The 27,852-nt window shown below is 62.0% G+C and overlaps 2 protein-coding genes and 1 long non-coding RNA gene across 7 annotated transcripts; 2 read left to right on the top strand and 1 right to left on the bottom strand.

Moving 5' to 3' along the window:
• Positions 1 to 1,645: 1,645 nt before the first annotated feature.
• LOC138846407 (leukocyte-associated immunoglobulin-like receptor 2) lies at positions 1,646 to 6,102 on the top strand. The gene is made up of 5 exons (XM_070062004.1): positions 1,646 to 2,326; positions 2,486 to 2,521; positions 3,410 to 3,744; positions 5,591 to 5,647; positions 5,848 to 6,102. Exons 1-5 carry the CDS (start codon positions 2,278 to 2,280, stop codon positions 5,986 to 5,988), a joined length of 618 nt encoding a protein of 205 aa, XP_069918105.1. The 5' UTR covers positions 1,646 to 2,277; the 3' UTR covers positions 5,989 to 6,102.
• A 9,705-nt stretch (positions 6,103 to 15,807) lies between these two features.
• LOC138846402 (leukocyte immunoglobulin-like receptor subfamily A member 6) lies at positions 15,808 to 19,874 on the top strand. Of its 4 annotated transcripts, XM_070061989.1 has the most exons (8): positions 15,811 to 16,077; positions 16,239 to 16,274; positions 16,442 to 16,729; positions 16,833 to 17,135; positions 17,633 to 17,932; positions 19,221 to 19,271; positions 19,369 to 19,526; positions 19,788 to 19,874. In XM_070061989.1, exons 1-7 carry the CDS (start codon positions 16,029 to 16,031, stop codon positions 19,503 to 19,505), a joined length of 1,164 nt encoding a protein of 387 aa, XP_069918090.1. In that variant the 5' UTR covers positions 15,811 to 16,028; the 3' UTR covers positions 19,506 to 19,526; positions 19,788 to 19,874. The 4 variants fall into 4 exon arrangements, with proteins under 4 accessions (XP_069918092.1, XP_069918091.1, XP_069918090.1 ...); XM_070061991.1 differs by lacking the exon at positions 19,369 to 19,526 and having other exon boundaries at positions 15,808 to 16,077; XM_070061990.1 differs by having other exon boundaries at positions 15,809 to 16,077; positions 16,478 to 16,729; positions 19,369 to 19,874.
• Positions 19,875 to 21,358: 1,484 nt separating this feature from the next.
• Positions 21,359 to 26,838, bottom strand: LOC127485563 (uncharacterized). 2 transcript variants are annotated; one of them, XR_011383881.1, is made up of 3 exons: positions 25,670 to 26,781; positions 24,389 to 25,303; positions 21,359 to 21,640 (listed from the first exon to the last, which is right to left on the bottom strand). It is a non-coding gene; the product is annotated as an uncharacterized lncRNA (long non-coding RNA). The 2 variants fall into 2 exon arrangements; XR_011383880.1 differs by lacking the exon at positions 21,359 to 21,640 and having other exon boundaries at positions 23,380 to 25,303; positions 25,670 to 26,838.
• Between the last annotated feature and the right edge of the window lie 1,014 nt (positions 26,839 to 27,852).

Genomic DNA, 27,852 nt, shown 5'->3' with positions numbered 1-27,852 from the left:
TTAAGCATTCCTAGAAGGAAATACCTGGGTAAATATGACCTCAGACTTCATCACAGCGTCTAAGCTGTGATTCTGAAAGTACAAGGAACAAATGGGAAAATGGCTGAATTGATCATCCCCAAAACTTCAGAAGTCTGTGCACCATGGACAGCTATCAAGGGAACAGAAAGACAACGAACACATTGTGTAAAGATTTGGAAGCCACAACAGGAAAAGCAAGGGTGCAACACAGTGGAAGAGAAGGGAAGTGAAAATAATGCCACAGAGAGGCACCCCCCACGCCCACCACACTGGTCACTTCTCGAAGACAAGGAAGGCAGAGTGTGGTTAGGGTGTGGGGAAATCGCAGCCCTGAGATGCGGCTGGAATGTGCAGGGTTCAGCCACTGCGGCAAGAGGCTCGTAGTTCCTCAAAGCACCAGACCCAGCCTCGGCACTGCACGGAGCAGCCCACTCCCTGCATGGAGTCAGGTGCTCCCATCAACCCACATCCTGGCAAGGTCAGGGTCAGGTGCAGTGCTCACCAGTGTGCTGAGTGCAGGCTCTGTGGAGCGTTCTCACCACCGTGGGCCAGGGGGAGGTTCTGACAACCATCCAGGGACTGTGCACACAGGCATCCGTCCAAGCACAGCCGGCCAGGGACAGGAGCCAGATGTGCACCGGGGATGTGGGGCTCGGGGTGGTGGGTCCCTGGCTCTGTGGGAACTCTGCTGAGCCCCAGGAAGCCATAGAGTGAGGATGTGTGCGGCAGGGGTACAGCCACACACAAAGGGCCCCGCGTAGCACTGTTCCCAGAAACACCCAGGGCTGGGAGCCCACAGAGCTCTGGGGCTGGGCAGGGCTGGCGGGGCTGATGGCTGCATGGTGTGGAGCTTCCTCCTGGGGTGAGGCCAGAGCAGGTCATTGAATGTCTGGGGCTTTACCGTGAATGTCACTGAGTGCACGCTTTGCCAGCTCCTGTTTCTGGGAGGGGGACTTCCTCTCTACCTGATGCAGGACTAAGGAAAGGACAGATGCCTGCGGGTGCCTTTGTAACCCGAGGCTGTGACGAGCCGCCATAGTTCTCTCCTGGGTCCCCATCCCAGAGCAGGCAGCTGAGAGCCTGCCCTCTGACCTCCACCCCAAACACGGCTGAGGATGGGGGCTTCCATTCTGTCTGGGACCCGGGACCACTTCTGATTCACCTCTGGGGACGGCGGGCGCTCTTAGGGACTTCTGAGGAGCGGTCCCTACCAGAACGGTGCTGTCCCCACGTCTGAATCTGGAAGGGACACTGCAGGACCCTGAGACTGGAGTGCTGCAGCCACGGCCACCAGAGGGGAGGTCTCGGGCATCCCCCCACCACAGAGACGCTGGGGGACGACGTCACCTGTTCAGGTCGCTCAGGAAGCGGCACCCCCATGTCATCCAGGAGCACGGGGCCCAGGTGCTCAGATCAGGGGAGGAGAGGCCGTGGGGGCTCAGGAAGCAGGTGCCGGGAATCCCCAGCCCCACGTGAGTGTTTATCTGCACACGGGCCCAGTGCCCTGCTCCCAGTCCCCTCTACCTAATGAGAAACCCAGTACAGTGCAGGCAGTACAGGGTGTGCGGCACGGGACCCCGGCTGGGCTGGTCAGGGCACCACCATATTCTCAGTTCCTAGGGTAGCTCGGGGCCTCGGCCCCCAGACACCCTCCCCTCCTCACAGCTGCTCGCCAGGCCCTGGGCCCACCAGCCCTCAGCAGGACCCCACCCCAAGGCCGGGTCCTCTTTGTGGGCCCTGCTGCACCTGCCACAGCCACAGCTGGGCTGCAGCTCAGCCACACCTCTGCAGCGTCTGTGCCTTCTTCATCCCCCCTGTCAGCGCCAAAGGCCTGGAAGATTCCGTCACCCTCCCCACGGGATCCAGCCCTCCCCCTCCCCTCCCCTCCCCCCGCCCCAGCCCCCACAACTGCACTCAACAGCTCAGGAAGGGGAAGTGTGTGTCTCGGCCACCCGGCCTGTGCAGGGAGAACCAGAACCCTAACCGGGCAGCTCCTAGGCCCCGCCCATGAGGGGCACCCCCTGGTGGGGCTGGAGTGGGGGGGGCGGAGACTAGGCAGGCACAGCGCAGGTGGCAGCGGTGGCGGAGGCCTGGTCCCATGGTCCCCAAAACCTTTTCTGTCCTGGGCCCGTCCTCAGGGGAGGGGCTGCTCCCTTCCTGTGAGGCCACAGATGAGGAACCCGTGACGTCTCCCCGCTCATCTCCAGCCGGGCTCTGGGCCTGCGCCCCTCACAGCTGCTCTGCTCCACGGGGACGATGGGCGCCGGGGCGCAGACCCCAGCCCTCACTGCCCTCCTCTGCCTGGGTGAGCCGGGGACACGGGGACAATGGGACCCCTCACAGGTGTGGGGGGACAGCGCCCTGCCCCAGCTGGGACCCCAGGGCTCAGAGGACCAGGGCGGGCCTGGGCGTCTCTGCAGGGGTGGGGAGTGGGGAGCAGCTCTCACGGGGACCTCTCTTCCAGGGCTGTGCTGGGCACCAGGGGATAAGGCACAGGCGGGTGAGTCCTCCCCTGACCTTGCTCAGCCCCGGGGCCCAGGCAGCTCAGGGTTGAGGAGCCCAGGGGGGCTGGGCTGATGGTGATGGCTGGGAGGGGCTGGGAGTGGAGCTGGGGAAGGGGGCGGGGGAGGGGCGGCACCCGGGGTCTGCAGCTCTGATTCCTTCCAGGGACCCTCCCCAAGCCCTCCATCTGGGCTGACCCAGGCTCCCTGGTCGCCGTGGGGAGTCCTGTGACCCTCTGGTGCCAGGGGTCTCCGCAGGCTGAGGTCTATCTTGTGTATAAAGAGGGCAGGCCTCTGGGCCGGGGTCGAGTTGGTTCTGAGCAGAGCCCACCCCCGCTCACACCACACTCATCTCCCGAAGCCTGCAGGATGCCAGCAACTCATTGGCAGGTCCCTCCAAGTCAGAGTTCCAAAACCGCCTCTTCTCATGTCCGACTCTTGCTGGACAGCTCCTTCGGAGTCGGAAGCTCGGGCAGGTGCAGCTGTCACCTGGGGTGCACGACCCCCCTTTCCGCTCCAAAACCCTGTGGCCACCAGCATTGAGGCCACCTTTGAGGCAGAAATGCTGCTGTTGCTCCAGCCATCACCTCTGCTTTCAGGCTGGAAGAGAAGGAAAGGCAGACAGGATAAGAAACAGGCCCTAGGGGTGTAATGCTGCCCTTGAAGCCCCCTTTCTGGGAGTCTCAACAGTAAGGCTCTGTCTCACTGGCACAGACGTGGTCTCACGGCTGCACAGAACCGAGTCCAGGGTTCGTGAGCACGGCACCCCCAGAGGCAGGCTCGGAGCCCTGGGCAGGAATGGGGTGCACTCCTTCCCTTCCGCCCCTCACGAGCGGGACGGGCGGCTTCCTCCAAGGGGCGCTGAGCTCCCGTCTGCTCCCTCCTAGAGGCCTGGCCCAGTCCCTCCATCTCCGCTGAGCCAGGCCCCACGGTCCTCCTGGGGCAGCCCGTGACCATCGTGTGTCGGAGCTTTGCTGAGTTTGACACCTTCCGCCTGGAGAAAGAAGGAATATTGGTCAAGATTGAGAGGAGCATGTCGCCTAACCAGAGGGAGGCGCGGTTTCCCCTCCTCGCCATGGACGCAGACACGGCTGGGCGGTACCGCTGCCTCTACTATAAATCAGGCACCTGGTCTGAGCGCAGTGGAGAACTGGAGCTGGTGGTGATCCCTGAGGACGTCCCCCGGGCCTCCGACCCCGGCCCGTCTCAGCTGTGCCCTCAGGTCTCTGCCCAGTCCTGGGCCCTGGGCAGTCCTAGCAGCCAGCTCTGTCTGCAGCCTCCCCGCCCCACCCCCACCCCCACCCTGGGGGAGCCTCAGGCCAGAGCAGGACCTACTGATTCGTGAAGGTCTCCACCCCACGGGATCGGCTTCCTGGGCCATCCCTGGGGCTGGGACCCTGCTCAGGAGCCGCCCCCCACCGCAGCCCTAGGCTCCATGTTCCCAGGAGACCCCTGGATGTCGGGACGGAGGAGAGTCCCCGAGGGGAGGGTGAGCAGGGGTCTCACCAGGAGCTGAAGCTGACAGCTGAAGCCGGGGGAGGGGCAAGGAGATGGAGGAGGGACAGAAGTGCACCAGCAGGGCAGGGGCGCCCCCGCCCCGCACCCCGGAGCCAGGCCCGCGGGCTCCGAGCCATGAGGGGCCCTGGCCAAGCCTGGCCTCCTCGCTGAGGGGAGCAGGGACTCTGCCTCCCGCGGAGGGGGTGGGCGCCACCCAGCCGTGAACTCTGTCCTTTTGTCCCCCAGCCCCGCTTTACTCCTGAAGAATCTGAGATCCAAGAGGGGGTGAACCACTCTGGCTCCGAGCTGTGGGCCTGGGGCTGGGAACCCAGGGATCTCTGGGTGCTGGGGTGGGGTGCGGAGAGAGCCAGGCCATGCTGGGCCACGTGCTCCCGATGAAGACGCAGCCTTGGGAGCCGTTGTCAGCCCCTCACCCGCCCGGCTCCCAGGGGTCTCCCTCCCCAGGAGCGGGCCCCCGACTGGTGAGCCACCTGGGGACCCTGTCCAGGGGATGTGCCCCGGGGGGCAGTCTAGTCAAGAAGGCAGGGGCCAGCTCCTGTTCCAGGAGTCCTGGGAGCGGCCGGATGCTGCCCACTGGTCAGTAACACCCCCCTTCTTTTCCAGCCCCCACTTCCCAGGAGTACCCGGTGTTGAACGGCGTCCGCCTGGGCCTGGCCGGGCTGGTCTTGCCGATCCTGGCGGCAATCCTGGCAGAAGCTTGGCACAGCTTGCGCAGGGCCCGGCAGGGGTGTCTGGGATGGACACAGCAGGGTGCCCTCCAAGGAGTTTAGCCCCCAGGGCTCCAGGAAGGACAGCCAAGGGCTCTGGGCCAGGGGCCAGGGACGGGGTGCCCCAGGTGCACCTGCCAAGTCCAGACGGAGAGCAGCAGCGACGCCTCCCAGCCTCTCCTGAGCGAGCGTGTGCCTCGGCATCGCCACAGCCCCTTGCCCACTCCTTCCTGGGTCTCACCTCCTCCCCGTCCCATGGGGGACACCCTCTGCCCCGCCCAGGTCATTGCCTGGGTCCTCACGCCTGTCTCTGTGGCATCAGCACTTGGGGCGTCCCTGTCCCAGCTGTGCAGGCGACGCCCGCGCTGGAATCTCGCCCGTCTCTCGCTCCTCCTGGCACTGGACATTTGCAGCTGCTGGGAATGGGGGCCTTGTGACTCAGAGCCCTGAGTGACACCTGTCGGAGCGGCCCCAGAGTGCAGCTCTCTGTCATCAAGCGATGGCTTTTCTGTTCTGTCTGATACAAGTATAGCCTTCCTCGCTCTCTTTGGTTTCCGTTTGCATGACATAAAATTTTCACCCACTCACTTTGAGCCTAAGTGTGTTCCTGAAGGTAAACTGAGTCTCTTGTAGACGGCCTAGCGGTGTCTTCTTGTCTGAACCCAGTCAGCTGTTCTGTGCGTCTTTTGATGGAGAGTTTAATCCGTTTGTATTTACCATAACTATTAGTTTTCATGGTACCTTTGTTCCATGTTGCCTCTCTTGCTGCCTTATTGTAATTTGGTGATTTTTTTTTGTAACAGTAAGTTTTGATTTCTTTCTTTTTGTCTTTTGTGTATTTAGTGCAAGGCGGTGTGTGTGTGTGGTTATGGTGAGGCTTCCATGAAACATCTCATAAATGTAAGTACATTTCCACCACGTGAACTCTACACCTCAGCTTCCCCTCCTTCCACATCTTATGCTACTGCTGTCACAACTTGAATGTTTAATGTATTGTGTTGGGGTCAGCGCTGTGGCTCAGCAGGTAAAGCCGCTGCCTGCAGCACCGACATCCCATGTGGGCGCCGGTTTGAGTCTCGGCTGCTCCACTTCCCATCCAGCTCTCTGCTATGGCCTGGGAAAGCAGTGGAAGATGGCCCAAGTGCTTGGGCCCCTGCACCCACGTGGGAGACCTGGAGGAAGCTCTGGCTCCTGGCTTCAGATTGGTGCGGCTCCAGCTCTTGCGGCCAACTGGGGAGTGAACCATCAGACAGAAGACCTCTCTCTCTCTCTCTCTCTATCTCTCTCTCTCTTCCTGCCTCTCTTTCTCTCTGTGTGTATCTCTTTCAAGTAAATAAATAAGTAAATAGAAAAAAGGGCAGTTTCTGTGATGTTTACAGAAAATATTGTGTCCCATTAACAAACACAACAGCTGCAGTCACTTTTCAGCACTTTCATCTGTTTACTTGTAGTTCCAGGTAAGAGCGGTACCGGCACCGTGATGCACGGTCAGGGTGTTCCCAAGCTGACTGCATTTCACCTTTGCGGTGCGCTCCATACCTTCTAGTTTTTATATTGCATGTATTCTGTTTTTATGACAAAATATTTATTTATTTATTTTCATTTGAATTCAGAGTGACAGAGAGAGGGAGAAAGAGACAGAAAGATCTTCCATCTGCTGGTTCACGCCCCAGAGGCTGCAACGGCCGAGCCTGGAGCTCCATGCAAGGGCCCCATGAGGGCACAGGGACCCAGGCACTGGGCCGTCTACTGCCGCCTTCCCAGGCACATTAGCAGGGAGCTGGGTGGGAAATGGAGCAGCCGGTGTTCCCAAAGGCTTGGTCCCTGTCCGCTGTGCTAAGTCAAAATCATGAGCAAGAGTTGAGGGTAAAGGAAGAAGAGTTTAATCTGTCATCAGATGAGGGCGACGGGAGACTGACGTCTTACTGATGCCTTCCTGCGTGGCTGGGCTGGGGCTGACCACAGGGCCGTCTCAGGCGCCAGCACAGCTGCCAGGAATCTTGCTTGTGGGCTTGGCTGAGAGCAGAGAGACGCAAAGAACCGAGTGAGGAGATCCCAGGTTCCGGCTGTGGGGACGAAGCCCTCCCAGCCTGGAGCCCTTCCTGGCTCACCCCTTTGCGTTTTGTTCCGACACGTTGGGACCGCGGCCTCGCTGACCGGGAGCTACGGCCAGATCCCGCAGCGTCCGCAGCCGGCTCTCTGCAGGCCGGATCCTGGAGTCCCAAGCAGGCCTTCTCTGTTTATACACATCAGCATCAGCGAGCCTCAGGATGCGGCAAGGAAAAGATGGATGTATTCGGTCCCGTTGCACGAGACTCAAACCGGCCCTCTGACGTGGGCCGCCGCCAGTGGAAGTGACGTGGGCCGCCGCCAGTGGAAGTGACGTGGGCCGCCGCCAGTGGAAGTGACGAGGGCCGCCGCCCGTGGAAGTAACGTGGACCCCCGCCCGTGGAAGTGACGTGGACCTCCGCCAGTGGAAGTGACGTGGGCCGCCGCCAGTGGAAGTGACGAGGGCCGCCGCCAGTGGAAGCAGCAGCCTAACCTGTGCACCAGCCCCAGCCAGCGCTCTGGTCCTGCTGCCCGGACTCCCGCTCACTCCCCGCGCAGGCCGGGTCTAGTGTGATGTGCTCCCTCCCTCGCTTTCACCGGGAAAACCTTTATGGCTTGTGTATTCCTGATGGACAACCTTGCTGGGCACAGAATTCTCCTCCCCCCCCGCCCCCCCCCCTGTTGCTAAGAAGTTTGTTTGTGTCTCGCAGGGGCTCCGCTGGGGGAGGGGCCGCCAGTTGCTGCTCTCTGCTTTCGCATCTCCATTTGTCTGTCACTCTGCAGAGTCTGCTTACGGGGACACCCAGCGGAGACCCCGCCTTTCATCTCCTAGTTCCGCTCCTTCGTGGATCCGGACATTCACCTTGCTCTTCAGATTTATCAAGTTTCCGCCATTCTTCTTCTTAAAAGATCTCAATTTCAGGGGCTGGCGCTGTGGCTAGTGGGTAAAGCTGCCGCCCGCAGTGCCGGCATCCCGTGTGGGCTCTGGAGACCCAACTGCTCTACCTCCGATCCAGCTCTCTGCTGTGGCCTGGGAGAGCAGTGGAAGATGGCCAAGTGCTTGGGCCCTGCACCTGCAGGGGAGACCTGGAGGAAGCTCCTGGCTCCTGGCTCCAGGTCAGCACAGCTCCAGCCATTGCAGCCATGTGGGGAGTGAACCAGCAGATGGAAGACCCCTCTCCCTCTCTCTCTCTCTCTCTCTCTCTCCACCTCTCCTCTCTCTGTGTAGCTCTGACTTTCAAGTAAATAAATAAATCTTAAAAAAAAACAAAGCGCTGGTGACTCGCTGAGCCCCGGGAGCTCTGTGTCCTACAATCACAGCCTCCTTGTGTTGAAGACACCGGGGAGGGCCTGCACCTGTTCAGGCTCGCAGTTGGGAACGTCACCCCCACGGCCGACTGCAAACCTGTGTGTCCCCTCGAACGTTATCACCCAGACCTGGAGAAGGAGCCCAGGGAGCCAGAGCAGAGCCGTGGGCAGGGCAGGAGAGGCACTGAGGGGCAGAAAAGACTGGGAGGTGGCGATGGAGGGAGGAGGAGGAGGTGCTGAGGAGGTCAGAGGGAGGGGGCTGGGAGAAACCAAACCACACGCCACGCCCTCTGAGTCCGTGGCTGTCATAGCAGCACCGCCCAGGGTCCCCTCCTCGGGGGCCCCGTGGACCCCTGCATGGAGCAAGGCAGGCAGGGGCCCCTCACTCACACCTGCTTCACCCGTGAACCCCGCCAGACAGCTCCACCCCAGCGGAGACACCAGTGTCTCTGCCCCTCGTTGCTGGTGATGGAGCCCCGACACGCCTGTCCCCGCCCCCATAGCAAACCCAACCACAGCCACGCCCAGGGCCCACGTGAACACTGGGGGTGCTGGCAGCCCCCTCACGGGCGGCTCCGTGCAGGGGTGGGGCAGAAGGGTCCCCGGACTGGACTCACGGCTGCTTCCTCCCCTGATGCACGGAAGGATGCACGTGGAGGCCTCGAGGGGTGCAGGAACGCAGGGTTCGTGAGTGCACCCCAGGATCAGGCCAGCTGGAGCGAGAGAAAGAGGTGAGTACAGGGGCACAACACACACGCCATAGAGAAAACCCTCCATGGGGGCCTCAGTGATCCAGGTCATCCAGGGCAGGGGAGCACGCAACCTACAGGCCGCAGGAGACCAGGAATTCCGTGGTCGGGCCCTGCCACGGCCTCCACGGTCAAGATTCAAATTCCAGTGAGTCTGCAGCAGGCTGATAACCAGGTAGGGCCCGGAATGATGCTGCCAACATCCAGATGGCCCTTGGGAGAAAAAGCGTCCTCACCCACGCCCATCCCCCAGCCAGAGGCATAGGGCTCATTCTGGGGTGTGGCTTGATTGAATATTCAAAGAGGGGTGGAGTTTGGGGCGGGGCTGGAGCACCACCCATTTCCAGGCCCTCTTTTGGAAAAGCCAGAAGTGTCAGGGAGTCCAGGTGCATGATGGGAGTGAGAGGATCCCCACACACAGGAATTTCGTGGGAGGACCCCATGGTCGTCCCGGGGGTGCCCTCAGGCGGCCCTCCTGGCTGTTTCCAGCTGGCCCAGTTCTGCCTGTGCAACATCGTGGAACTTGTGGTTTCCCCGTAGGAAGGCAGCGCCTGGTGGCTCGGGAGCTGCTTGTGCAGGCCTGGCCCGAGCGGCCAGGCGGCAGGCAGCCTGTGGCTTGGAGCTGGCCAGCAGCGGTTGGGTTGGGGCCCTCGGACCCCAGCTGCTTCCCCCAGCCGCCCACCCACCTCCCACCATAGCTGACTGTGGCAGCTTCAGCCCCAGGCCGCCCACTGCCCACTGCCTGCTCCTGTCTCAGCGCCCCTGAGAGCCCAGAGAGGCCTGCTGGGCGGGGACACTGGGGCTCCGAGCAGCTCATTCCTGGATGCGGCTGGGCTTGTGTGGCCGATCCCCGCCCCAGGATGCCCCTCCCCCAACTCACCTGTTCTTGTGGATCCAGGCCCCTCTTTCTCCGACACAGCAACCTACAAAACCGTAGGAGGGTTCTCCACCATCTGAATCTGTTTTGTTAAAGATGTGTTTGGAAGGCAGAGTTAGAGAGAGGCAGAGAGGAAGGTCTTCCATCCGCTGCTTCACCCCCTAAATGGCTGCAATGGCCGGAGCTGGGCAGATTCAAAGCCAGGAGCCTGGAGCTGCTTCTGGGGCAGGGCCCAAGCACTGGGGTCACCTTCCACTGCTTCCCCGGCCATGGCAGGGGGCGGGATCGGAAGAGCAGCTCTGGACCAGGAAGCTGTGCCCATATGGGATGCCAGCGCACTACGCCACAGCGCCAGCCCCCACCACCCGAGTATTTGTCACAGCTCCCTGCAGGAGTCTTGGGCCCGGGAATTCCAGGAAGGATCCTGTCAGTTTCAGCCATGAAATGTCACACCTGGCACACGGCTACACGTGCAGGCGCCCTGTGCCCGCTGGGGACGTGGTGCCCGGATACGGCAGGAAGGAAGTTGGCCTTCGCGAAACATCTGGCGGGAAATGTGCCTGGGGCTGGGATCCTGCATGCTGTGTGCACAGCAACTGAAGGCGGAGACAAGACACCCCGGGGCAGGAGTCAGCCCACTAGGAGGGCCACTAGGGAGGCCCCGTGTCCTTGGTGCTGGGTCCTGGCCCTGGGAGAGGAGGGCGGAGCCGGCAGACAGGGCGGGGGCGGGCCCCATCCCTGCAGGGAGCCTGTGCCCCCATCCTGGGGACTGAGGGCATGGCTGGGGTGGGGGCGGTGCCCCTTCCTGTGGGGCTGCGGGTGGAACAGCCCTGCGATGCTGGGAGGACCCGGCCTCCGAGCGTCCACACCCGGTGTGTGTCCATGCCGCGGGCGCTGTGCCGGGGCCGGCGGAGAGGACGCAATGACCCCCGCCCTCGTGGTCCTGCTCTGCCTGGGGGAGACTGGAAGACGGGGAGGGGAGACCCTGCTCTGGGAGGGGCCCCGCCCAGCCCACAGCCAGGCCCTGCTTCCTGGAGACCCCAGACTCAGGAGCCCCGGGGAGGAGAGGACCTGCGCAGGGGCAGGGGAAACCCTCTCACGGGGAGCTCTCCTCCTGGGCTGTGCGGGCCCCAGGACCCGAGTGCAGGCAGGTGAGCGTGCCCCCCACTGTGCCGGGTCCCCCCCCCCGCAGCCATGGGACAAGGGCCACCCCGGGCAGCTGGGGTGGGGACAGCAGCCCTGTCTGCTGAGGAGGGCGTCTGGGAGGGTCCTGGCCTGCGAGGGGACGTGGTCCTGGGACCCAGCCTCTGGTTTCCTTCCAGGGACCCTCCCCAGACCCAGCCTCCGGGCTGAGCCAGGCTCTGTGATCGCCCTGGGCAGGCCTGGGACCCTGTGGTGTTGGGGACCCTGGAGGCCCAGGAGTGCCATCTGTATAGAGAGGGAATCCCAGAGCCCTGGGACAGACAGATGCCCCTGGAGCCCGGAAACAAGGCCAAGTTCCCCACCCTCTCATGGCTGAGGTGTACGCGGGGCGCTACCTCTGTGTCTGCCTCAGCGCTGCTGGCTGCTCAGAGCCCAGTGCCGCCCTGGAGCTGGGGTGACAGTGAGGAAGCCACACCTGAGCAGGAGCTGGGTAGGTCACGGGGACGCTGAGAGGAGGCGTAGATGGGAATTGGGTGCAGGGCCTGGGCTCCTGGGCCAGACACCCAGAGTGAGGGCAGTGGGACTGCAGGGCAGGAAGGAGAAGGGTGTGGGCGGAGCCAGGGTGCAACCCCGCCCCTCTTCCCTCCTGACCCAGCAGGGCCCTTGGTGGTCCCTGCAGAGGGCCTGACGGGGTCACACAGGGACTCGGGGTCTGCCCAGCGCCCTGGCCGGCAGCCCGGGCCAGGCTCCCACAGGGGCCGGAGTAGATGCAGCACTAGACAGGCCCCGCCCAGGACGGGCCTCACACCCCGGGGGCTCTGTAGGCCTCTAGACCAGGACAGAGACTGCTCAGGGCAGTGGGCCCTCGCCGTGGCCCAGGGTGGTCCCCGGACCTGCTCCTATAGGGAGAAGCTCGCCAGGCTGTGGGTGCTGCGTGGCCCGGCCCCTGCAGAGCTCCGTTGCGGCCCCGGAGCACAGGGCAGCCCGACAGAGACCCGGAGGCAGCTCACCCAAGAGCCATGCTGAGCTGCGTCGCGAGACATGGTGGCCGGGAAGCACTGAGTATGGACCAGGCCGGTCTCCTTCTCCTCACTATCCCGTCCCTGTTCTCAGGGGGACAGGAGCCCAGCAGCCCCTCGCACCCCCAGCCAGGCTCCCCCGCTGGTGAGTGAGCTACAGGCTGGACTCAGGGCTCAGGCAGCTGCAGGGAGGTGGGACTCGGGTAACTGGGGTTGTCCCGGCCTCGGTGACCCCTCCGTGCACAGCCCCAGCCCCAGCACCCAGGACCTCACCCTGGAGAACCTCATCAGCAGGGGCGTGGCGGGCTTGGTCCTGCTGGGCCTCGGGCTTCTGCTGGCGGAGGCTTGGTACAGCCAGAGAAGGACCCGGGCTGCAGGCCAGCGATGACCTGGAGAGAGGACAGAGCTGGGTCAGAGAGGCTGTGCCCCGGGGGCGGGGGAGGCAGGAGGCCAGGCATGCTTGGTGAGAAGCTGTGGGAAGTGGGCGGAGCTCACATGGGGTTTCGGGAATCCTGCTCAGGGGCAGGGACCCAGGTGGGCCGCTGGCGGTGCTGCTTCCCCGGGCTCCCACGCGCATTCTGGGAAGGGGCCCCGGCCTCCCGCAGCCCTGCCCACCGCCCTGCAGGCTCCCGTGCGGTTCTGTGCTGTTCCTCTCCAGGGACCGCACACAGCTCAGTGGCCCTGAGTGTCCACAGGAGCGGGGTCGAACGGCCCATCGATAGGGTAACGCCGGGATTCACTCCCCTTGACCTTCAGCAAGTGGGCAGGACGTGGGAGGGACACCTGTCACTCAAGATGGATTTACCATTCCACTCACCAAAAGGAGGCGATGACACGTGGGGTCAGATATGGGAGGTCACAATTAATGGATCTGGGCTGGCTCTGTGGTGTAGTGGGTAAAAGCTGCCACCTGCGGTGCCGGCATCCCCTGTGGGCACCGGTTCGACACTCAGCTGCTCCACTTCTGATCCAGCTCTCTGCTATGGCCTGGGAAAGCAGCAGAAGATGGCCCAAGTCCTTGAGCCCCTGCATCCATGTGGGACACTCAGATGAAACTCGGGGCTCCTGGCTGGGGATCAGCCGAGCTCCGGCTGTGAGGGCCCATTGGGACTGAACCAGCAGATGGATACCTCTCTCGCTCCTTCTCTATGTAACTCTGACTTTCAAATAAATATTTTAAAAAACTTGTGACTCATCAAACTCTAAGGTAAAATCCCAGATGACCATGGGACTGCGCCCTCCAAGAGGACGACTCAGAAGAGAAAGACTGAAAGTGTGTGCAGGGTTTCTTCTGGCACAAAAAGTTCAAGGTCATCTGGATTTCTCAGTGCTTGCCTAACGTAAACCCTATAACACGGTGGCTCTGGCGGATGGCAGCACCCGGTGTTCTGGAAGAGTGCAGATGCCTGCCCGGCTTCCTCTGGTGGCTGATTACTCTGCTTGTCTGTGCAGTGCAAGTCTGCATTTCCCACAGAGTTCAGGGAGGCGGGGTGGAGGGTGCGTCTGGATACTTCTCCCATGTTTCCAGTTATGGGCTGGGGACTCCACCCCACCAGAGCGTAGCTTAGGGAGTAAAGCCAACACCAGCAGTGCCGGCATCACATATGGTATGGCCAAGTTGGAGTCCCGGCTGCTCCGCTTCTGATCCAGCTCCCTGCTAATGCGCCTGGGAAAGCAGTAGAGAACGACCCAAGTGCTTGGGTCCCTGCACCCACGTGGGAGACCCAGAAGCTCCTGCCTGGTCCTGGCTTCAGCCTCGCCCAGCCATATGGGGAGCGAGCCATTGGATGGGAAACCTCTGCCTCTGATTCTCCTCTCTCCATCTCTCCCTCTGAAATAAATAAATCAGTCTTTAAAAAAAATTTTAAGCACTCCTAGAAGGAAATACCTGGCTAAATATGACCTCAGACTTCATCACAGCATCTAAGCTGTGATGCCGAAAGTACAAGGAACAAATGGGAAAATGGCTGATTTGATCATCCCCAAAACTTCAGAAGTCTGTGCACCATGGACAGCTATCAAGGGAACAGAAAGACAACGAACACATTGTGTAAAGATCTGGAAGCCACAACAGGAAAAGCAAGGGTGCAACTCAGTGCAAGAGAAGGGAAGTGAAAATAATGCCACAGAGAGGCACCCCCACGCCCACCACACTGGTCACTTCTCAAAGACAAAGCAGGCAGAGTGTGGTCAGGGTGTGGGGCAATCTCAGCCCTGAGACACGGCTGGAATGTGCAGGGTTCAGTCACTGCGGCAAGAGGCTCGTAGTTCCTCAAAGCACCTGACCCAGTGTCAGCACAGCACAGAGCAGCCCACCCCCTGCACGGAGTCAGGCGCTCCCGTTGACCCACATCCTGGCAAGGGTCAGGGTCAGGCGCAGTGCTCACCAGTGTGCCGAGTGCAGGCTCTGTGGAGTGTTCTCACCACCGAGGGCCAGGGGGAGGCTCTGACAACCACCCAGAGACTGTGCACACAGGCATCCATCCAAGCACGGCCGGACAGGGACAGGAGCCGGATGTGCAGCGGGGATGCGGGGCTCGGGGTGGTGGGTCCCTGGCTCCGTGGGAACTCTGCTGAGCCCCAGGAAGCCATAGAGTGAGGATGTGGGCGTCAAGGGGTGCAGCCACACACAAAGGCCCCACATAGCACTGTTCCCAGAAACACCCAGGGCTGGGAGCCCACAGAGCCCTGGGGTTGGGCGGGGCTGGTGGGGCTGGCCTCTGCATGGTATGGAGCTTCCTTCTGGGGTGAGGCCGGAGGTGGTCCTAGCATTTCTGGGACTTTACCGTGAACGCCACTGAGTGCACACTTTGCCAGCTCCTGTTTCTGGGAGGGGGACTTCCTCTCTACCTGATGCAGGACTAAGGAAAGGACAGATGCCTGCGGGTGCCTTTGTAACCCGAGGCTGTGATGAGCCGCCATAGTTCTCTCCTGGGTCCCCACCCCAGAGCAGGCAGCTGAGAGCCTGCCCTCTGACCTCCACCCCAAACACGGCTGAGGATGGGGTCTTCCATTCTGGCTGGTACCCGGGACCGCTTCTGATTCACCTCTGGGGTCAGCGGGCGCTCCTAGGGACTTCTGAGGTGGGGTGCCTACCAGAACGGTGCTGTCCCCACGTCTGAATCTGGAAGGGACACTGCAGGACCCTGAGACCTGAGTGCTGCAGCCACGGCCACCCAGAGGGGAGGTCTCGGGCATCCCCCCACCACAGAGACGCTGGGGGACGACGTCACCTGTTCAGGTCGCTCAGGAAGCGTCACCCCCATGTCATCCAGGAGCACGGGGCCCAGGTGCTCAGATCAGGAGAGGAGAGGCTGTGGGGGGCTCAGGAAGCAGGTGCCGGGGACCCCCAGCCCCACGTGAGTGTGTATCTGCACACGGGCCCAGTGCCCTGCTCCCAGTCCCCTCTACCTAATGAGAAACCTGGTACAGGGCAGGCAGCACAGGGTGTGCGGCACTGGACCCCGGCTGGGCTGGTCAGGGCACCACCATATTCTCAGTTCCTAGGGTAGCTCGGGGCCTCTGCCCCCAGACACACTCCCCTCCTCACAGCTGCTCACCAGGCCCTGGGCCCACCAGCCCTCAGCAGGACCCCACCCCAAGGCCGGGTCCTCTTTGTGGGCCCTCCTGCACCTGCCACAGCCACAGCTGGGCTGCAGCTCAGCCACACCTCTGCAGCGTCTTTGCCTTCTTCATCCCCCCTGTCAGCGCCAAAGGCCTGGAAGATTCCGTCACCCTCCCCACGGGATCCAGCCCTCCCCCTCCCCTCCCCTCCCCCACCCCAGCCCCCACACCTGCACTCAACAGCTCAGGAAGGGGAAGTGCCTGTGCAGGGAGAACCAGAACCCTAACCGGGCAGCTCCTAGGCCCCGCCCATGAGGGGCACCCCCTGGTGGGGCTGGAGTGGGCAGGGGGGGCGGAGACCAGGCAGGCACAGCACAGGGGTAGCGGTGGCGGAGGCCTGGTCCCATGGTCCCCAAAGCCTTTTCTGTCCTGGGCCCGTCCTCAGGGACAGCAAGGGAGGGGCTGCTCCCTCCCTGTGAGGCCGCAGATGAGGAACCCGTGACGTCTCCCCGCTCATCTCCAGCCGGGCTCTGGGCCTCTGCACCTCACAGTTGCTCTGCTCCACAGGGACCATGGGCGGCGGGGCCCAGACCCCAGCCCTCACTGCCCTCCTCTGCCTGGGTGAGCTGGGGACATGGGGACAATGGGATCCCCTACAGGTGCGGGAGGGGACAGCGCCCTGCGCCAGCTGGGACCCCAGGGCTCAGAGGACCAGGGCAGACCTGGTCGTCTCTGCAGGGGTGGGGAGTGGGGAGTAGCTCTCACGGGGACCTCTCTTCCAGGGCTGTGCCGGGTGCCAGGGGATGGGGCACAGGCGGGTGAGTCTCCCCTGACCTGGCTCAGCCCCAGGGGCCCAGGCAGCTCAGGGTTGAGGAGCCCAGTGGGCTGGGCTGATGGTGATGGCTGGGAGGGGCTGGGAGTGGAGCTGGGGAAGGGGGCGGGGGAGGGGCGGCACCCGGGGTCTGCAGCTCTGATTCCCTTCCAGGGGCCCTCCCCAAGCCCTCCATCTGGGCCGACCCAGGCCCCCTGGTCGCCGTGGGGAGTCCTGTGACCCTCTGGTGCCAGGGGTCTCTGCAGGCTGAGATCTACTGTGTGTATAAAGAGGGCCGCCCTCAGTCCTGGGTAGTGCAGGCTCAGCAGGACTCCAGACACAAGGCTGACTTCCCCATCACCATGTCCATGAGCTCCTACCACACAGGGCAGTACCGGTGTGTGTATCAGACCCCGCTCGGCCCCTCCCAGCCCAGTGACCCCCTGACCCTGGTGGTGACAGGTAAGGGGTGTCCCCTGCCTAGAGTGGCTCCAGGTCACAGAAGGAAGCCAAGTGGGGTGCACGAGGCAGCAGCCCCCCAACACGGCTCTGCCCTCCCCTGCAGGGATGTTCCCGGCACCCTCCCTGTCAGCCCAGCCAAGCCTCGTGGTGGCGTCAGGAGAGAACGTGTCCCTCTCGTGTGGCTCAGATGAGGCGGGCACTGCACATCTGCTGAAGGAGGGTGGAGCCGGCCCCCTGCACAGCCCGGAAGCCAGGTTCTCCCGTGGGGCTGGGGTGTGGCAGGCCACCTTCCTCCTGGGCTCCGTGGACAGCACCTACGGGGGCATCTACAGGTGCTACCGCGCTTACAGCAGCCAGCCCTATGTGTGGTCCCTGCCCAGTGAGCCCCTGGAGCTTCAGGTCACAGGTGAGGGGCCCAGTGCCCAGGGAGCCTGGGTGGGGGTGGGCGATTCGGGAAGTCTGACCCCGTGTGGGTGGTGATCAGCTCAGACCCTGCTGGCTGTGGGATGTGTGGCTGAGCGTGGGTCCATCCCCCTCTCAGGGCTGCACAGGGAGCCCTCCCTCTCAGCCCTGCTGCGCTGACCAGGCCCCAGCCCCGACTTCCTCCTGGGCCCCGTGAGCGGCTCCCTTGGGGGCGGGTACAGGTGCTACGGTGGACTCCAGGGCCCCCCTGGACATGCTCTTGCATGTGGGAAGCCCCTGCCCGTCCTGTCCTGTCTGCCCCAGGCGAGGCCCGGGTTGTGCCCTGGGGCTGTGGAGTGCAGAGATTTCTGGGCCAGAGGTCCAGTGGGGCTGTGTCTCTGGGAGGGGAGTGGAGCCAGCAGGGACAGGGACCCCAGGAGACCCAAGCTGCCCTGAGGGGAGGGAGGGGCTGCTCCCTCCACACTCCGTCCTCTCTCCCAGGGATGTACAGGAAACCCTCCCTGCAGGCCCAGCCGGGGCCCTCGGTGCGCAGGGGAGCAATGGTGGCCCTGCGCTGTGGCTCTGAGGAGGCGATGGACACCTTTCTCCTGCACAAGGTGGACTCAGGCGCCCCTCCCCAGCGCCTGCGTGTCCTGGGCTCGGCCACAGCTGCTCAGGCGACCTTCACGCTGGGGCCTGTGACCTCGGCCCACGGGGGCACCTACAGGTGCTACAGCGCCCACAGCACTGACCCCTACCTGTGGTCATGGCCCAGTGACCCCCTGCAGCTCGAGGTGTCAGGTGAGGGCCCCAGCCCTGTCCCCACGGTGGTCCTGGTCAGTGCAGGGCTGTCCCCAGGAGAGGGCTGGGCTGGGGAGGAGCCCCAGGGGAGGTCACCAGGGAGCAGGGAGCAGCAGAGGTCTCCAGCTCCGGGGCCCAGGTCACCCTCTGTGGTATGGGGTTTGGGTGGGCAGTGGAGTGGATGGATCAGGGGCCCTCGAGTTGAGATGGGAACTGGGCTGGGTGCACAGGCCTCTCATGGAGCCCACAAGGGCGAGGGGACTCCCTAGACACAAAGGTGTGCAGCCCTGGGTCACCCGGCCCCGGGTGGGGACTCCTCCGGGTCCAGGTCCCTGGGGAGAGGGGAGGGGTGGCCGTGTGCGCTGTGAGGTGGTGGCGGCTCAGGGGGTGAATGCAGAGACCCAGCGTGTGCCTGGGGCACAGCAGTGCTCAGTGCACGGTGCTGTTTCCCACTCACAAGGGCACCTGGACGCAGGGGGCGCCCTCCCTGCCCTGCGCCTCAGGTCAGAACTGGCAGAGCCAGGCCCAGTCCTGCCCATACTGCGCCCTCATCCGGGGAGGGGTGGGGACCTGCAGGTGCAATGGCTCCCAAGCCCCGCCCCCTGTGACAACCCTCAGGGAGGTCTGGGCCCCTTTATTCTCCTGAAGAGCAGCTCAGTGGAGGAGCAGCAGTGGAGCGTTTGTTCCTGTGGGGACTCCTTCCCCCGACCCTGGTTGGGCTCTGATTTCCTGACAAAGTTCCCATCAGCCCAGAGGGAAGGGAAATCTCACTTCCTGGCTTCCCGATCCCTGGGCAGCCTGGCCTGTTTCAGTATGCGCACGTCTGTAGCTGCGTCCCTGCACAGTGCCCACTGCGATGTGTGCTGTCTGTGTCCATGTTCGCTATGAGTTGTGTCCCTGAGCTTGTAACTACCGATAGTCACCGAGGTCTACACTGTGACCTGGTTGTTCCAGGTCTTCTCACTCAGGAATACTGATTGTGGAACACAGTGGAGCACCACCGCTTAGGAAACACGTGTGTGTGTGTGTGTGTGTGTGTGTGTGTGTGTCCCATGGTGGCTGTGTCAAGATAATGAAGACTTAGTTGACCACAGATAAAGAGGACAGAGCAGCAGGTGCACAGGCTGAGGTGGGGGGGAGGGGAGGCTGCCCTGGACGTTGCCCCTCTGTGTCTCTGACACTCAGGAGCCCCTGATGGCCCCCGCCAGCCGTGGGCCCGGGTCCTCAGAGCTGAGTGCATGGGGAGGGCGGGGTCTCCTCCTCCTCACCGTCCCGTCCCTGTTCTCAGGAGGACCGGAGCCCAGCAGCCCCTCGCGCCCGCAGCCAGACTCCCCCACTGGTGAGTGAGCTACAGGCCGGACCCAGAGCTCAGGCTGCTTGTGGGGAGGTGGACTCCGGTGAGCCAGCCTAGGTGACCCCTCCATGTACGCCCCCAGCCTCAGCGCCCGAGGACCACACCCTGGAGAACCTCATCCGCATGGGTATAGCAGGCTTGGTCCTGCTGGGCATTGGGCTTCTGCTGGCAGATGCTTGGTACAGCCACAAGAGGACCCGGGCTGCAGGCCAGCAGTGACCTGGAGAGAGGACAGCCTGGGTCAGAGGCCGCTCCCTGGGGGCGGGGAGGGGGGAGTCGGGTGCACAGTGGGGAACTGTCCCCCCTAGTGTGGGTGCTGGGAGCTGTCTGGGGGCCTCAGGGGCTCTCTATTCAGCTGTGGACTTCTGCCCTGTGGCTGTGTCCTATCCCGCCTGGCTCTCCGGTGGGACAGCGCCACCTGCAGGCCGCATGTAGACCCGCACCCGCCTCCCGCCTTGCTCTACTCTCACGGAGCCTTTTCTCTGTTTCTGGTGAATGCAGTTCCCAGTGCGCATGCGTGAGAATCCGCGTTTCCAGCCAAGAACACGGAGCTTGCGCCAAGTAACAGAATAAACGAGCGAAATCGGATTTCAGGGTGGGCGAGGTCCATCCCACACGGGACGCTCACGGCCTCTCAGGCCCCGAGTCCTTCCCTGGGCTTGGGACGCCTTGCGTGTGGGGGCTCAGAAGGGTCACACGGGAACCGGTGCCCGGGAGACTGACGGGCGGGTGTCTGGGCACTGCTTAGCGGCCGCTCTGAAACAAGCATGCTTTCTGTGGGGTGCCGCTAGCCGTCATACGGCCACCCTCCAGGAGCCCCTGTGAGGTCTGTGATGCGGGCTGGGAAGAGACGCCCCCAGCTGCCTGCCGGGTGCCGGGGCTCCTCCGTCAGGGCCCCGCTGTGCACCTCGGGTTCCTGCCGCGTGAAGGCAGTGCTACTTCCTAGTCAGGGTGACGGCACCAAGTACAAGGAGTCCTCCCCTGCTTGGATGGATAAAGTCGGCTCCGTCGGCCCACCTGCACCAGGTGTGTCTGCCTCCCAACCGTCCTGGGGCACGTGGCACACTGCCCTCGGTCTCTGCACAGAGCTCAGTCGGGCTCGGTGCTAAGGGGCTAACAGAGAAGCACGTGGATAAGGGGAGGCAGCGTGAGGTGGGCGCCTCCCCTGGGTCGGGGTCCAGCTGAGAACAGAGGGCTTCAAGACGCGGAGTCCCTGTTCAGGGCTGGCGGCTTGAATGACTCAATCCAGGCTGCTTGCTTGCCTCCTGGCCTCCCGCAGCCCGGGCTGAATCCTGCTCCTGGAACTGTGCCGTCCCCACGCCCCACCCTCTGTCCTGTCCCAAAGCGTGAATCACACTTGTGCAGGCCCTGTGTTAGTGGTTCTGACTGTGCCAGGACTGGGCGCGCCCCCCTTGCGGAGTAGAAAGCTCAGAGTCTGGACTGAGATGTCCCCAGCTTCCAGCCCGGGCTTGCGTGGTCTCAGCTGTGGTACTGAGCGAGTGGCGTGGGTTCTCCAAGCGCCAGCCCCGCCCTCTGAGAGTGCAGAGCAGAGTCGGGCATGGGGAGGGATTCCCGGGAAAGCAGAACTCCAAACTCCATGGAGGCCAAGCAGTGCCTTAGGGACGAGGAGGGACTGGGAGCAGCTTAGTGAGTGTGGGGCATTTGGGGGGGTGACAATGGAGCTAGAAGAGTTCATGTGGGGCCGGCACTGTGGCAGTGCAGGTTCAATCCCAGCCTGCAGTGCTGCCATCCCATAGGGGCCAGGGTTGGAGTCCCAGCTGCTCCACATCCGCTCCCGCTCCCTGCTAATGCACCTGGGAAAGCAGCAGAAGGTGGTCCAAGTCCCTGGTCCCTGCACCCGCAGGGGGGATGGGGAGAAGATCCTGGTTCCTGGCCCCAGATAGCCCTGGCTCTGCACTTTGTGGCCACTTGGGGAGTGAACCAGCAGATGGAAGACCTCTCTCTCTCTCTCTCTCTCTCTCTCTCTCTTTTCTCTATCTAGCTCCGTAACTCTTTCCAATAAATAAAATATATTTTTAAAGAGTTAATGGTGTACAACATTGTTAATGTAGTTAGTCAGCACAGTATATACTTTAAAGGGCTGGTTTAATGTTATTTGAATTTCGGCACACTAAAGAAGGAAAACATTGTTTCTCATAAGTGCCTGACAGTCCAACAGTTCCTCTCCTGCACATATAACCACAGGGATTGAAGCAGGAACCCAAGCAGGTGTTGCATCCACGGGTTCATAGCAGCCTCATTCACATGAGCCCAAAGATGCCAGCAACCAGAAGAAGCACAACAGGTGAGTGCGTCCACAACAGGCGGTGTTTGTAGACACGGCTGACACTCTCCTGTTAGAAAAGAAGGAGGGTCTGGATAATCGTGGAGAAACCCTGAAGATATGACAATACATAAATCAGCCGGTGTCACAAAGACACCTGGTCTGATTCTGCTCTGAGAGGTGCCCGGGGGTGCAGATTCAGAGGGCAGAACGTGGACTCGGGTGTGGGGAGGGAGCATGCAGATGCCTGCTGAGTGGGTCTGGGGTTTCTGTCTCTGCTAATGAAGATGTTTGTGACAGTTGCTGGTGGGTACACGACACAGTGAATGTGAGAGGTAGCTACAGCATGAATTAAATTTCTGTTAGGTCTGTAATCTGTGCTCTGTGAATTTCAGCTCGACAAAGGAGGAAGACACAAACACCAACAACATATTTGCCAGCTATTTTTCCCTTTAAATGAACACATAATAATTTGGGAGGTGCAGCGTGGGATTTGAAGGTGTGCTGATCACACCAGGGCATTCCCATCTCGTCATGTCCTGTGTTTGGGCCCCAGCTCCTCTCCTCGAGTTCTTTGTAGGAACACTCAACAGGTTATGTGAGCCATGGGTGCCTCCTGTGCTGTGCAGACAGAGCCGTTCCTCTATCTGACTCCACCTTGGGACCCGGGGACCAAACCTCCCTCATCTCTCCCCCAGACCCTTTTCAGCGATAGTGGTCACCATCCTACTCTGCTACTATGAGACCAACTTTTCCGACTTCTGCTTAGAAGGGAGAACTTACACTGGATTCCTGGGAAGGCGTATTTCACTTAATGTTCTCCAGTCCCGGCCATTTCTCCACAAATGACTGGATTTCATTAACACTTTTTGAGAACAGAATTAGAGAGTGGGAGTTGGTACAGCAGTTAAGTCCCTGATTGGATGCCTGAATCCCACAGCTGAGTGCCTGGGTTAGGTCCAGATCTGCCTCTGAGGTGGCTTCCATTACTGCACACCTAGGAGACAGGCAGTGGCTCAGTGCTCGTTCCTGCCCCAGGAGGGAGATTGGCTGCAGCTCCAGGCTCCTGACTGCGTAGCACAGCCCTGGCTATTGCCAGCATTTGGGGGGTGAACCAGCAAACAAGAGATCTCTCCCTCTCTCTCTTCCCCTTTCAAACAAAATTTTAAGTATTTTAAGAGAAAATAATGATAAGCCTTTCATCTTAATTTATTTCTGCCCTACCCCACCTCCCCACGAACAGGGAAAAAATGGTATCTCTCTGACAGTCCATCGAAATCTAGTCTGCATTTTTTCCAAGGGATATTGCCAGTCCTATCATATCTGCCACACTAGGTTCTGTGATTCCCTCGAGTGTGTTTGTGAAGATCCCATGCCAGGAAACCCCTGTATCTTCCTTGTCCCAACTGGAGATCCTGGGAAGCCACACACGAGGTGGTGGAGAAGGAACTGGGGTTGCAGAAGGAGGCTGATTCATCAGGACTACCATGGATACAGCACTGCAGGGTGTTACCAGTGCGACAGAGGGAGGACTCCCACGGATACAACACCCCAGGGTGTTACCAGTATCGACAGAGGGAGGGTCACCTGGGCAGCCCCCAGTGTTGCCCTAGAGTTGGTGGTGCTGGGTGAGGAGACATCCAGGGTCTTCAGCCCTCATGTGGGAATTTTACCTGATTTTTAATAGACTTCGAGAATGGTTTTAGGGAACAAATGAGAAGTTACCACATGGAGTTGCTATAGACCCTTCACCCAGCTCCCTGTTAGCATTGTAGGTTAATATGGCACATTTCTTCCCAGCACCCTTAGCTCAACTAGTCCATGGTTTATTTAGATTTCCTGTGTTGGAACCTAATCCTTTATCTTCTGCAGGATCTCACACTGCCTCTGGTTCTCTCTGTCTCTTTAGGCCATTCAATTCCCTTGTTGGCGTTGACCTTGATGACAATTTTCAAGAACATGTGCAAGACCTTCAAGGAAGCCCTGCCCTGGGAAGCTGTGTGACAGGACTGGGTGATGGGTCACTACGCAGAAGATGGGAGAAAAGAGCTGTCCCCAGCACAGCCCAGCAGGGATCCAGAGGATCCAGGAGCCTGGCTGCTGCTGCGGATCTGGGGCACTTGGTTCCCAAGGGAGCGTCACCGTTCCTCCCTGCACATTCTGTGTGGAAGGAAGTCTACGTCAACCCACGCCTGAGAAGTGGAGCGCAACGCACCTGCTCCGGCCCAGCCTTCACTCTAGCTCTACCCCCAGGGCGGCCCAACCTGCTGTATCTGGAGGGGGCGTCTAGGCCCCTGCTTTCCGGAGGAGCACGTCTGTGGTTTCCGGAAGAGAAGTGCAGGGTCTCTTAATTTCATGAAGTTGGTGTGTGGGGGTCTCCAGAGAGCACCCGAGATTCCCGGGTTTCCGGAAGAGAACTTTTGTGGTTCCTAAAGATAGTGTGCAGGGGGGTCTCCGGAAGAGCGTGTCTGATACTGCAGCTATCCGGCAGAGGGGACTGGGGTCTTTATATGCACGCCCGAGGATCCCGGGTTTCCGGAAGTGTGCGTCTGGCATTTCCGGTCCATGAACATTCTCTCTACACAGCACCTCCCCCTTCAGCCCCACCTGGCCCCTGGAGCCCTTAGTACCACGCCCGCTTCCTGGTTTACTTCTCGACGGTGCCAACTCCCTGAGCGCGTGGGCGGCTCCTTGGCTCACCTGTCCACAACAGTGTGGGACAGAGAGGGGATCCTGGGGCCCAGACCCCCACCGCTCCCTTCTCCTAGCGCAGGTCGGGCACAGGGGAGGAGCTAACGGGGAGGAGACACTTAGACACCTGCACGCCCGCGTTCCTGCGGCGCAGCTCACATCGCTGTCATCGATCAACCGAGGCGAATGGGGCCCGAAGCAAGGCGTCCACGCAGTGGAATTAGACTCGGCCATGGAACGAGTGAAATCCGGACGTTTGCAGCAAACCGAGGCACTGCGGACACTGTGGGAGTGAGACAAGCCAGGCACAGAGGAAAACCCACGCGGGAAGTCACTCAGGTGTGGGCTGTGAGGGACTCGGGGAGCACCATGGTGGTCACCAGGGGAGGGCGTGGGATCCGCAGGTCAGAGAGCAGAGCTACAGAATCACGTGGGAGAAGAGGTCTAGAGGTGTAGTGTGCGTCATGGCGACTGTAGTTAATAACACTCACTGCATGGGCAGCTGAAATTGCTTAAAACTGTGTCAGATGCTCCCACCACACAATAAGTCTGTGAGGTAATGCACACGTTATCTAGCTTGGGTTAGCTCTTCCACTCTGTGTGTGTGTGTGCGCGTGTTTTATGTTTACCTGACAAATAGACACAAATACAACCTTTGGCTTCAAAGTAACTATTCTTCAAAAGGAGAAAGTGTGCTGCCCTCACCCCTTCTCTCAGGCTCCTGTGACAAGCCCTGCCTGGCCGTGGAACAGGGTCTGGGGTGAGGCCAGGACAGAACATTTTCCTGTGATTTCCTCTCCAGCGTCCTCTTGGATAAGTTCCAGTGAGCCCAGAGGGAAATGGCTCCCTGCCACAGCGCTGACACCAGGGTGCCGGGGAACCTTGGCTCTGGTCCTAGAACCCCCGTATCTCTGTAGTTGCCACCGTGGCAGCCCCCAGGTGTGGCGGCCCCCAGTGGTGCCCTGGAGCGCGTGGTCACAGGTAGGTGTCTCTCAGACCCGCTGTGTCCTTGGCAGAGGCTCGCGGCTGGCTGTCCAGGGCCCTGTCCACAGCAGGGGTGTGAAGAGGAGTGTGGGAAAGCAGTACAGGGCACCACAACTCGGGCAAGGATGCGACGAGAATGGCTTCTCGCCCCCCCCCCCACCACATTCAGCTCACATCCTCTGCCCTCCCCCAGTCAGTATCCCTGGGGACAGGAGGTCAGCTGAGCCAGGTGGGCTTGGGCACAGCACAGCAGCCACGAGCGGTGCACACGCTGGAGCATGGTTGAGTTCCCTTCCTCTAATCCCCTGCATGTGGACAGCACGGTGACCTCCCAGGGCCGCCCCCCGAGTGCGCCCCTCGGACTGATCCCCCTGTTCCCGAGCCGCAGATGCGCTGTGAACCCACACGGGGTCCCTGCATTCACCTCCTGCAGCAGAGGAATTCACTCCAGGCTGCTGGAGGTCTGGGCTCTGCTAAGTGGAGCTGTGTGGATCTCCCTTGGAGCGCTGACGGGAGTTCGTGTGTGGACCGCGATCCTGCGACCTGACGGTGACCAGTGAGGGCAGTTTCTGGTTGAGACGTTGGGTTGTCTTTAGGTAGGATGACGTCATCAGCAAAGAGAGGTAGTCTTAGGTAAGATGGCGTCATCAGCCAAGAGAAACGACATGGCTTCTTCCTTCCCAATTCGGACGCTTCTGCGGCTTCTTCTCGCCCACCTGCTCTGGCGAGGGCTTGCAGGGCCGCGCAGAGCAGCAGTCAGGGTTCACGTTTCCCGCACTCTTGATTAAGGAGACAGTGGCAAAGCACCGCGCACTCCCCTCAGTGACGTGTGAGCGCAGCATGTCGGCGTGCGCCTGCGCAGTCACTTGTCGTCGTATGCGCAGTAGCGTGTCATCATGCGCATGCGCAGTCCTGTCCTGTGCATATGTACAGTCACGTGTTGGGCTGTGTCCACAAGGCCAGTGGCGGTGTGCGCCTGCGCAATCCCTTGTTGACGTGCACCTGCGCAGTCCAGAGTCGGTGTGCGTGTGCGCGAGGCCGCCTCAGGTGAGTCCGTGTCCGCCCACACGGGGAAGCTGAGGCTCAGGGCAGAGGGGTGTGTGAGGGGACGCAGTGAGGGCGCCTCCCCCGGGAGTCAGGGCAGGCGGCAGGGAGGGGGCGGCGCAGGTCCTGGGAGGCCTCAGGGCCCCGCAGCGGGGTGGTCGGGTCAGGGGAAGCTGTGGCTGAGGGGCGTGGGAGCGGCGTCCGCGGCGGAGGGGGCGTCCGGGCCTCCCCCGCCCTGGGTCGGGCCCCGGGACCTCCGGGCCGGGCGGGAGCGGGTCTGTGCCCACCTGCGTCCTCCGGAAGTGGCCGGGCTGCGACCCCACAGGAGGGGCTGAGGGCGGGGACGACCCCACCCCGGGGCGCATCAGCCCACCTGAGGGGCTGCTCCGGGAGGCCCGTGTCCTTGGTGCTGGGTCCTGGCCCTGGGAGAGGAGGGCGGAGCCGGCTGACAGGGCGGGGCGGGGCCCCATCCCTGCAGGGCGCCTGTGCCCCCATCCTGGGGACTGAGGGCCTGGCTGGGTGGGGGTGGTGCCCCTTCCTGTGGGGCTGCGGGCGGAACAGCCCTGCGATGCTGGGAGGACCCGGCCTCCGAGCGTCCACACCCGGTGTATGTCCGTTCCGCGGGCGCTGTGCCGGGGCCGGCGGAGAGGACGCCATGACCCCCGCCCTCGTGGTCCTGCTCTGCCTGGGGAGACGGGAAGATGGGGAGGGGAGACCCTGCTCTGGGAGGAACCCCGCCCCCCTCACAGCCAGGCCCTGCTCCCTGGAGACCCCAGGCTCAGGCGCCCCGGGGAGGAGAGGACCTGCGCAGGGGCAGGGGAAACCCTCTCACGGGGAGCTCTCCTCCAGGGCTGTGCGGCCCCAGGACCCGAGTGCAGGCAGGTGAGCGTGCCCCCCACTGTGCCGGGTCCCCCCCCCGCCATGGGACAAGGGCCACCCCGGGCAGCTGGAGTGGGGCAGCAGCCCTGTCTGGTGAGGAGGGCGTCTGGGAGGGTCCTGGGACCCAGCCTCTGGTGTCCTTCCAGGGACCCTCCCCAGACCCAGCCTCCGGGCTGAGCCAGGCTCTGTGATCGCCCTGGGCAGGCCTGGGGCCCTGTGGTGTTGGGGACCCTGGAGGCCTAGGAGTGCCATCTGTATAGAGAGGGAATCCCAGAGCCCTGGGACAGAGCGATGCCCCTGGAGCCCGGAAACAAGGCCAAGTTCCCCACCCTCTCATGGCCGAGGTGTACGCAGGGCGCTACCGCTGTGTCTGCCTCAGCGCTGCTGGCTGCTCAGAGCCCAGTGCCGCCCTGGAGCTGGGGTGACAGTGAGGAAGCCACACCTGAGCAGGAGCTGGGTAGGTCACGGGGACGCTGAGAGGAGGCGTAGATGGGAATTGGGTGCAGGGCCTGGGCTCCTGGGCCAGACACCCAGAGTGAGGGCGGTGGGACTGCAGGGCAGGAGGGAGAAGGGTGTGGGCGGAGCCAGTGTGCAGGCCCGCCCCTCTTCCCTCCTGACCCAAAGGGTCTGACAGGGTCACACAGGGACTCGGGGTCTGCCCAGCCCCCTGGCCTGCAGTCCCGG

This window comes from Oryctolagus cuniculus, chromosome 18, assembly GCF_964237555.1.
Source record: "Oryctolagus cuniculus chromosome 18, mOryCun1.1, whole genome shotgun sequence".
Taxonomy (NCBI): domain Eukaryota; kingdom Metazoa; phylum Chordata; class Mammalia; order Lagomorpha; family Leporidae; genus Oryctolagus; species Oryctolagus cuniculus.
Note: the sequence above shows the minus strand (reverse complement) of the source record. Positions and strands in the feature narration are given on the sequence as shown.

Bases quoted from the DNA above. Each gene is read 5' to 3' on its own strand.
- LOC138846402 (XM_070061989.1), top strand. From the start codon at position 16,029: ATGGGCGGCGGGGCCCAGACCCCAGCCCTCACTGCCCTCCTCTGCCTG. The intron at 16,730-16,832 runs GTAAGGGGTGTC...CCTCCCCTGCAG, and splicing joins CCTGACCCTGGTGGTGACAG to GGATGTTCCCGGCACCCTCC. The intron at 17,136-17,632 runs GTGAGGGGCCCA...CCTCTCTCCCAG, and splicing joins CCTGGAGCTTCAGGTCACAG to GGATGTACAGGAAACCCTCC.
- LOC138846407 (XM_070062004.1), top strand. From the start codon at position 2,278: ATGGGCGCCGGGGCGCAGACCCCAGCCCTCACTGCCCTCCTCTGCCTG. The intron at 2,327-2,485 runs GTGAGCCGGGGA...CCTCTCTTCCAG, and splicing joins CACTGCCCTCCTCTGCCTGG to GGCTGTGCTGGGCACCAGGG. The intron at 3,745-5,590 runs GTCTCTGCCCAG...TTGTGTATTTAG, and splicing joins CGTCTCAGCTGTGCCCTCAG to TGCAAGGCGGTGTGTGTGTG.